Source organism: Mus caroli, chromosome 10, assembly GCF_900094665.2.
Source record: "Mus caroli chromosome 10, CAROLI_EIJ_v1.1, whole genome shotgun sequence".
NCBI lineage: Eukaryota > Metazoa > Chordata > Mammalia > Rodentia > Muridae > Mus > Mus caroli.
In genome coordinates, this window is record NC_034579.1 from 55,634,980 (window position 1) to 55,644,880 (window position 9,901).

Sequence of the window (9,901 nt, forward strand, 5' to 3'; positions counted from 1 at the left end):
AAAAAAAAAAAAAAAAAAAAAAAAAAAAAAAAAAGAAAGATAATAGCCTTTCTAGTGAAAGCACTTTTATGCAATCTCTATGTTATCTTTAGAAAATTACTTGTCAAAGATCTTTCGTTGGAGAGATGACCCAGTGGTTCAGAGCACTGACTGCTCTTCCAGAGGCCCTGAGTTCAATTTCCAGCACCCACAACCCACATGGTGGCTCACAACCATCTGTAACAGGATCTGTTACCATCTTCTGGTGTGTCTAAACACAGCTACAGTGTACTCATATATGTAAGATAAATAAATAAATCTTAAAAATATAATATTTTTAAAAACCATTCATATCTATGTCAATTCCTTATTGCAATAAGTTGAACAAAATCTCCATTCTACAGTACTAGGAAGTCATCAATGGATATAATGAGAGCAAGAGAAATAACTCAGAACAAAAAGCATTCCAAATATACTAAATGAATGCAAGTCCTAATCAGACTTAAAAGTTTATTAACCCTACCCCAAATAAATACAAAGTCCTTAAAGGAAGAAATACTCTACTTCTGTATGGGAACTCAGCATTTACATACACGTCCAGATATATTAAAGGAAAGCCAGCAACTTCTCATTGTAAGAACTGTTCTCCATTAACCTTACCCAATATGCCAACAGCAATTGTCTCTTGGTAATCGATTGTTGCAAGGAGGAGGTGAAGGGGGATGGAGAGATTAGATTCTTTTTATTTAGTTTCCAACATTTCTAAACGTAATTCCCTTGTAATAAAAATTTGAAGTTAATAAGGCTATTTATTACCTACTGAGAATTCATAAAATTTGGGACAAGAATCTATTTTCAGTAGACTTTTCATTAGGCTGTGAAGACTAAGCAAGTATTCCTGTCTTTTATCTGCACTATACAGACTTCAAGGTCAGCTCCAGCTTCCTAAGGTGTTCACAGACATTCTGTATACTTAGTGATATGCTGTCTCCAAGAGCCCAGCATGATGGTGCACTGAGAAGGTTGAAGGAGGATTGCTAGTTCAAGGCCATCCTAGGCTACACTAAGAGCTTCTGCCTCAAAAACAAAACAAGCTCATTAACTCCAGCACTCAGCAGACAGAGGCAAGCAACCCTCTTAGAATTCTAGGCCAGCCTGATCTACATAGCAAGTTACAGCCTAGCCTGGACTACATAATGAGCCCTCCATCTCCAAGAACCAACCAAAAGAACCCAAACAAACAAACAAAAAATCCCAGCACTAGGAGGTAGAAGGAAAAGACTAAAAGTTCAAGGCCAAGAGTACCTGCTAAGTTACAGGCCACCCTGAGTTCCAGGGGCAGCCATTGTTTCAGAAACAAAACAAAGCAATTGCTCTAGTGGCAGGAGAAGGAAGAGTGAAAAAGCCGTGAGCAAGGGCTGTAGAAAGATCCTCCGGGAATTTCTAAGTTCCGCATCCCCGGAATTCATCCATTTATTCGCCCCGAGCATTCACGCCAGTTTCCAAAACAAAAAGAAAAGTGGCAGCGAATGCTGAGCTTTGAGCAAAAGCAAGCATCGGAGGGGAAGCGGCCCCATGACTCAGAGCCTTCTGACCGAGAGAGAAGGGATCCGACTCACCAGCTTGAGGAGGTCGGTTCCGGGCATCTTCCTCTGCAGCCGGCTCCCTCCCCGGGGCTGCCCTGCCTCTGCGTCTGCGACGGGGAAACGCAGCTGTTTACTCTGCAGCCGGGCCGGCGTCGCCCCTCCGCGGGATCCCCCTGCCGACCCCGAACCCCGGCACCCGGGAGCAGTGGAGCCGGCGGCGTGCACGCGGGGACACGCCCCTTCCCTGGGCCCACGGCGCCGCCGCCGCCTCTCGGCACAGCGGGACCCGGGGCTCCTCCAGCCCGGCCTGCCTTGCCCCCGCGCTCGGCGGCCGACGGCTCTCGGCGCCCCCGAGCCCCTTGTAGCTTAGCGCCACGACTCAGCCCTGGCCACAAACTCGAGCCTGGGTCTCCCCGAGGCCACAGCAGCCGGGAACCCACACCCCGCAGCTCGGCTCCCCATCAGCCCGGACCCAGCCCCCTCAGACCGGGCCCGGCTCCCTCAGCCGGGACCCCCCGCTTCCCTCAGCTCGCCTCCTCTGAACCTGACTCCCCTCAGCCCAGGACCCTCTCAGCCTGGGCCCCGCTCCCCTCAGCCCCGACCCCGCTCCCCTCAGACCCTACTCCCCTTAGCCCCGACCCTGCTCCCCTCAGCCCGGGCGCTGCTCCCCTCAGTCTGGGCCCCGCTCCCCTCAGCCCACCTCTCCCTGTGCCACGACGGACCGGACCAGCTCCCCTCAGCTCAGCTTCCTCTCAGCCCACTCCCTCTCAGCCTGAGCCCTGCTTCCCTCAGCCCGGCTCCCTCTCAGCTCGGGCCCCGCTTCCCTCAGCCCAGCTCTCCCTGAAGCCTGAACCCTGCTCCCCCTCAGCCCGGGCCCCGCTCCCCTCAGCCCAGCTCTCTCCCTCAGCCCGGGCCCCGCTCCCCTCAGCCGTGCTCCCCTCAGCCCGGGCCCCGCTCCCCTCAGCCCAGCTCTCCCTGAATCACAGACCCGCTTCCCCCAGCGCAGCTCCCCACAGCCCGGTTCCCTCCGCGCAGCTCCCCACAACCCAATTCCCTCTCGGGTCGCCAACCACAGCTCGGCCTCCCTCCTCTCCCCTCAGCCCGGGCCCGGATCCCTCCAGCTCCTCTCGGCTCCCCACTGCTCCCGCCGGGTCCAGCCCGCCGCGGCAGCTCCACCTCCTCAGGCTGTGGACCCCGCGCCTTCTTTCCCCGCAGAGGCTCCGCTGGCCGCCGCCCACCTCACGCACCTCGGTTCTGCGAGCGACTCACTCGCCGGCCGCGGGACCCGGGTTCCCCCTTCCGCCGCAGAGATTGGAGGTGCGCCGCCGCCGGCCCCGCCCCTCCCGGAAATGGCCTTGGGGTACCCGCCCGCCTGCAGGAGCCCGGGCCGTGCGCGCCCTTGCCGCTGTCGGGCGCGCGCACGTCCGACGCCGCGCTGGGCTCGCCCGGCAGCCCTCCGCCCGCCGACTGCTGGGTCCCGGCTGTGGCGTCCGGGCCACCCAGGCGGGAGTTTGTGGCCAGGGCTGAGTAATGGCGCCAGGGTTGAAAGGCTCGGCGCCGAGGTTCGGGGCGCCCAGAGCCGTGTGGGCGTGCGCGCCGCCTGCTGGCGGGGTAGGGACTGTGTCTAAGCCGGATAGGGTGTCTAAGGGTCTCGCCTTTCGCCAGCAGCTGGCCCTGTGGGTTTTCAACTTCTTCAGGCTACTCTTTTTATTTGTCTTTTGTTACTACTGTTGTTTGTTGTTGTTTTGTGATGCAGGCTTTTTATACTAAGTTGCCGAGACTGGCTTTGAGCTCTTTCTGTAGGGCAGTCAAAGGCTTTGATCTAGGTTTTCTCCCGCCTCATCACAGCCTTCCAAAAATCTAAGGTGACATCTCTCTAACAATTCTTTGTTTTGATCCAAGTTCTGACGTAGGTCATGCCCCAAACTGGTCCTGTATCTTAGGATAACTTTGAACTCACAATCTTCCTGCCAGCCACTACACTCAACAGTTTGGGGGCTGGTTAGTGTTTGAGTCAGGGTCTCACTCTGTGTGTAAGCTATAAACTGGCCTTGAACTTGAATCAATCCTCCTGCCTCAGGCTCCCAAGTACTGAAATTATACCCATAAAAAGCTGGTTATGTGAAGTGACTGGGGAGGGAGGGCTCAGTGAGGCTGGTTCCCAGCACCCACTTAAGATGGCTCCCAACCACCACTCCCGGTCCATGGACTCTGACATTGTCTTCTGGCCTCTGAGGCCACACACACACACACACACACACACACACACGCTTACACATAAATAAAAATAAATGCTTGAAATAATTAACTTGAACCTGGTGTGGTGGTTTGTTCCTGTAATTCCAGCATTCAAGAGTCTGAGGCAATTTTGAGGCCAACCGGGGCTTCAAAATAAGACCCTATTCCCCACCCCAACCCTTGCATTCTGGACACAATTGGTCACTTGCAGCCAGTGTCTGCAGACAAGACTAATCTGAGCAATCACCTAACCTGGGTCTTTAAAGGAAGAGCTTTGAGATTTTACTGTTTTAGGGTTTCTATTGCTATGATGAAACACCATGCCCAAAGAAACATGGGGAAGAAAGGGTTTATTTGGCTTACACTTCCAGAGCACTGTTCATCAACAAAAGAAGTCAGGACAGGAGCTCAAACAGGGCAAAACCTGAAGGCAGGAGCTGATGCAGAGGCCATGAAGGAGTGCTGCTTACTGCCCTGCTCCTCATGGCTGGCTTGCTTATAGAACCCAGGACCACCAACCCAGGGATAGCACCACCCACAATGGGCTGCGACCTCCCCCATCAATCCCTAATTAGGAAAATGCCCTACAGGTTTGCCTGTAGCCTGAATCTCATAGAGGCATTTTCTTAATCAATATTCCCTCCTCTGAGATGACTTTAACTTGTGTTATGTTCACTGAGTGAGCAAGGGGTTGGCCCTTGGTCTCTTTTCTGTGTTGGAAACTTGATTTTCCCATCAAGGTTAAAGATGTCTGAATGAAAAAAGCATGTCAACTTGGTTAATGGAAATAATACCACCCCAGCCTTCACTCCCCCAAAAGAAATAAACAGAGGGCAAATGGTATAAATACTGGGCAGAAATTTTTTTTTTCAGAAGCAAAGCTGGCAATCACTACAATTCAAGTGGAAGTACCCCCAAGGTCACAAAGGTCACCCTTCACACTAGGTTGGGAAGAAAAAAAAATTGACCTTTCAAATAGGTATGACTACACTGAAGTGCTGGAGCAGGTGACAGTACAGTTACAGCAGTGACAGCCAACTTCGCCCCCTTGTGAATGCTGATACTCAAATGAGGGCGTGGTTAGCAATGGCATTCTTATCTCCACCTGATGTGTCCAAGATGGGACATTTTACCTCCTCTGCATCCCGTGACAGCACCCAGTCTCCCGCTCACAGCAGTTAAGACCCTGAAGAGATCTGGCAGGTTGTTGGGCCTTCATCACCCTTGTACAACCAAAAGCCCTAGGTACCTCTCTCCTCCATCCAGATCCCCTGAGATAGCCCCTGATGGACACACGCCCCTTCCAATGCCTGCTCTTCAAGAGTTACATAAGTTCCCTCTTTTAGGACTTCTTCAGATCAGAGGTACCATCTCCAGCCCTCTCCTTAGCTGCCAGATGCATGCAGAATTATTTAATACTTAAGAATATCCCACCCCACCCCCGTGCGTGTACATATGTGTGGCCGGGCAAACCATGCACGAGTCAGAAGCTTGCAGATGATGTGTGGATAATCAGGACCCAGTGATCACCTGTTTGAGCCCCCTACCGAACCCCAACACTGGTGAGCATGGCTATATGGGGCTTTTTGCATGATGCTGGGGATTCGAACTGAACTCCTCTTACATGCACATGCTAAGCAGTCTCCCTAGCTCCTCATCCTTGAATCTAGAATTCACACACCCAGATGACTTGGGAACAATATCTGACCCCCTATATGCATCTGATCTGTCCCAGAAATATGAACTAGGTCAACTGTTTTGGCTGATCTTTTCTTTGGCAAAAACTATACTATGGTAAGCATCCCTATTGTACATGCTCATTTTGTGTCCTGGCTTGCCCACGTCCCTTGACTCTCAATCCCTCCTTTGCAACTGACAAATAAGGGCACAGAGACCAGAGAAGATGACATCTTCCAAACACACAGAAGTGGAGCTTAGCCTGGAAAGCCAAGGCTTCGGACTTCAAAGGAAAGCCTTCAGTTATTTGTCTGATGGATTCTAGAGAGCACAGAACAAAACCGAGGCTGGAGAGAGCTACACTTGGCACATCTCAGCAGAGTGGAGACTATAAAACAGGTCTAAGCCTGCAGGCTTGATCCAAGGATTCCTGACTGGGGCTTTTGCATTCTCTCTCTCTCTCTCTCTCTCTCTCTCTCTCTCTCTCTCTCTCTCTCTCTCAGTGTGTGTGTGTGTGTGTGTGTATGTGTGTGTGTGTGTGTGTGTGTGTGTATGAGAGATAATCAGAAAGGGTGGGTAGGGGCAAAGAGTAACAGAAGCCTAAAGCTTTGGGGCCCTCCTCCCAAGCTCAGCTGGGTGGTGAGAGAGAGCTATAAAGTTGCCTAAAACCACCTTGAGAGACTTGTCATTTCCCAAGAACAGCATTGGCATCACCTGGGAACTTGGGAGTTTGAGCCCCAATCCAGGCCTGAATCAGTACCTACACTGTAACAAGCTCGCCAGGTGCTTGTTACAGTGTAGGTACAAGATCTGAGAACACACACACATTGTTACAGTATAGGTACAAGATCTGAAAACACACACACATGGTTTGCAGAGAATGCTTGTGTTCTTATTATGGTACATTTGTTTACAATTCATATATATATATATGATTTACTTTATTTACATGAATACACTGTAGCTGTCTTCAGACACACCAGAAGGTGGCATCAGATCCCATTACAGATGGTTGTGAGCCACCATGTGGTTGCTGGGAAGTGAACTCAGGACCTCTGGAAGAGCAATCAGTGCTCTTAACTGCTGAACTATCTCTCCAGGCCCTGTTTGCAATTTTTTAGGAAGTTTAATGAAAAACTGTATGGGTCATGTGTGCTGAAGGGAGAACTTATGTCCCCAAGCTGTCCCTTTGATACCCTTGGTGCTTCCTAAGATAACAAGAGACTGAGAGGGACCAAATGTGGGTGGGAACCAGGGAAGAGCTGGACATTTCTGATGCAGAGTTTGAGGGAAGGAAAGAAGCCACTCTGGGACACACACACACACACTAAATGCCATGTGGTGTGTTCAGTTTACACAAGGAAGATTTCAGTGCAGTGCCTGTGCCTACCAACTGAGGAAAATATTCACACCAGTGCATCTGGTTCTGCTTAAAATGATAGCCACCATGACCTAGTAAGTGATATCTCCTCCACGTGCAGGCACGTTTCCCCCATTCCCACCTCCTTTTTTTTTTTTTTTTTTTTGATAGGGTGCTGTGAGAATTTTGGTTTCTTAAAAACCCAGTTATGTTATGTGAATGTGTTTTTGTTTTAATCCCAGGTGTGNGGCTGCTTCACAGCAGGTGATTGTGATTTGCCTTGTGCTCTAGGAGGGGTATGACCTTTGCCAACAGCAGATAGCTTAATTCTGGGGACACTGGAGAGGGTATAAATGGGAGAGCCCCAAGAAGGCCTTGGTGGCTGCTGCTGCTGCTCTCTGCTCTTGCAGTTGTCAAATGGTCATGAGCCAAAAAGGAGAGAAGAAGAAATTGGATTGGATATCCTGACTGCAAAGATATAACCTGCCCCAAGGAACCCAACACCCCTAATCAGTAGGAAGCAGTCAAAGATGTCTACATCCCCTTTTTCCTCTCACCTTCTTTCTCTCCTACCTGATGTTGGGGTGGGGATGGGAGGTTGGAAAGAAATCAGAGTGGAATAAAGGTTGGAAGGGTGATGGACATAAGAAGCCAGAACAGTAGTGTAAAAAAAAAAAAAACAAAACAAAACACCCCAACAGGTCTTACTGTGTAGTCCTGGCTGGTCTGGAACCTGCCATGTAGTAACCAAGCTGGTCTTGAATTCACCTCCTAAGTGCTAGGATTAAAGGCAAACATCACCTTCTACTCCTTGCTCAGATTGGGCTCTCTCTCTCTCTCTCTCTCTCTCTCTCTCTCTCTCTCTCTCTCTCTCTCTCTGTATGTGTGTGTGTGTATGTATACAAGGCTGTGGGGAGATCTGAGATTTGTGGCTTCTGAGACCCTGCTAGAAAGGAATGTGGGAAAGTAAAGATAAGCTGATGGTAGGCACAGGAGAGAAACCACACGGTTATAACATGGGATTCCAAAAAGGAGCCCCACAGATATGAGCCTTGAAGAAATCAGGAAAGTAACCTGCAGAGTCCAACAAATAATTCATAAGCAGCTAGCATATACCTTTAATACCAGCCCTGGGGAGGCAGAGGCAAGCAGAGCTCTGAGTTCAAGGCCAGCCTAGTCTACAGAATGAGTTCCAGGACAGCCAGAAATACATAGAGAAACCATCACATACACACCCACAAAGAAGGCCATAAGTCCAGTGGACCCAGACAGGAGCCAGAAATGAACATGGAGTTCCAGGAGCAGGCTGGGTTCAACCTTACTGGCCACCTACTAAGAGATTATCCAAGGTTTGGCAGATGGGCACAGTGGGGAGGCGGGTAAAAGGGAGGTGGCCACAGAACAAAGCAGGTGCCTGGTCATTGCTGTGTGACTAGAAGCGGAGAGGAACAGTGAGTGGCTGCATGCCCTTGGCTTGCATGGCCCCTTGTTCTGCCCAGTCTTAGGTATTCATCCCCAAAGACAGCTGTGACCAACCCTTCACAGAACTGAGATTTAACTTTTCAAGGAAGCCCCACCCTTCCCAAAGACGCCTACTGTGAACAACAGTAACAAGAAACCATCAAAAAACATTAACTTGATTAAAAAGCTAAACAAATAGAAACTTCCTTTGGCAGAAGGAAACCAGTGAGGAGCTACAAGAAAAGAACTTTGAAGACGGGGGCTGCCTGTCTTTAGACACAGACTGTGAGGTCCTCAGCTGGCCCCTCCCCCACCCACAAGCACACGCAAATGCAATTTAAAAGTAAGGAGAACTCTAACAGAGATAAGAAGTGAAATGAGAAGAATGTAGAATGAATACCATGGGCCTGGTTCAACTTGCCAGCTGGCTTCATCTGGTTTTCTTGGCTTTTGAAACAGGGTCTTCTGTATCCCAAGCTGGCTTCCAACTCAGCTGTGGTCAACCTTGATCTGATCTGTTCCATTTCCACCTCCCAAGTGTGTAGCACCACGCTTTGTTTAAGGAAGTGCTGAGGATTGACCCCGAGGCTCTCACACAGTTAAACAAGCATTCTCCCAACTAAACTATATCCATAAGTTATTTTATTTGTGTGTGTGTGTGTGTGTGTGTGTGAGAGAGAGAGAGAGACAGAGAGAGACAGAGAGAGACAGAGAGAGACAGAGAGAGACAGAGAGAGACAGAGAGACAGAAACAGAGAGAGAGAGAGAGAGTCAGAACATGTGCATGCACATGTGTGTATGTGTGTTGTATATGTGTGTGTATGTGTATGTCTTTGTCTTTGTTTTGCTTCTGTAGATAGCACGTTGTCCAGGCTGGCCTTAAATTCTATATGTAGCTGAGGATGGCTTTAACCTCCTAATCCTCCTGCCTCCCCCTCCAGAGTGCCAGGGTCATATCCATGTGCCGACTTGTCTGACTCTGTTGCTTCTTTGGAAAACATTGCGTTTTTCCTCTTGTTTCTGCCTTATCAGAGTTCTCCTCTCAGCCATATGGAGTTTGTCAGATATATGTGATGGAGTAAGGTGCAGGCAAGTGGATCTAACCCCCTAAGCTGGGCTTCCAGGATTCTCAAATCAAAGTTTGTAATGTCGCAGCACTCTGGCCTATTGCAACAGCTGTCTGTGCCCAGCACCCACACTGGGGCAGGTCTCTCCAGGCAACATTTACAAACATTATTCCACCATAGCCAGGTCCCTGTCAGAGTTCTGAGATAAGCTAAGCACAGTTAAGGACCTTAGCTTAGCAAGTTGCTCAGTCCCCTTCCCTCTCAACAACCTCTAAGCCTTTGGAAAGCTCCTGTGGGCTGCCGGGCTACTGGGAGCTTATAGGTAAGCCAGGCTACTGGGAGCCTATAGGTATTGCTATTTGGAGATCAGTAAGTCCCCAGTCCTATCAAATCCAATACTCATACAATTATAACTTCCTTTCCCATCCCAAAATCAAATTTTTTGGTTTTTCGAGACAGGGTTTCTCTGTATAGCCCTGGCTGTCCTGGAACTCACTTTGTAGACCAGGCTGGCCTCGAACTCAGAAATCCGC

General features: G+C 49.8%; 1 protein-coding gene across 2 annotated transcripts in view; it reads right to left on the reverse strand.

Annotated features, from left to right (window-relative positions):
• Sgpl1 (sphingosine-1-phosphate lyase 1) overlaps positions 1-2,897 on the reverse strand; it is a 52,502-nt gene extending 49,605 nt beyond the window's left edge. Inside the window, exons 1-2 of one of the 2 annotated variants that reach the window (XM_021174071.1) lie at positions 2,742-2,897; positions 1,599-1,672 (exon numbers count right to left, since the gene is read on the reverse strand). In XM_021174071.1, coding sequence (XP_021029730.1) covers positions 1,599-1,625 — 27 coding nt within the window. In that variant the 5' untranslated portion in view covers positions 1,626-1,672; positions 2,742-2,897. The remainder of the gene's footprint in view (positions 1-1,598; positions 1,673-2,741) is intronic. The other variant, XM_021174072.2, reaches the window with a different exon arrangement.
• Positions 2,898-9,901: the final 7,004 nt, after the last annotated feature.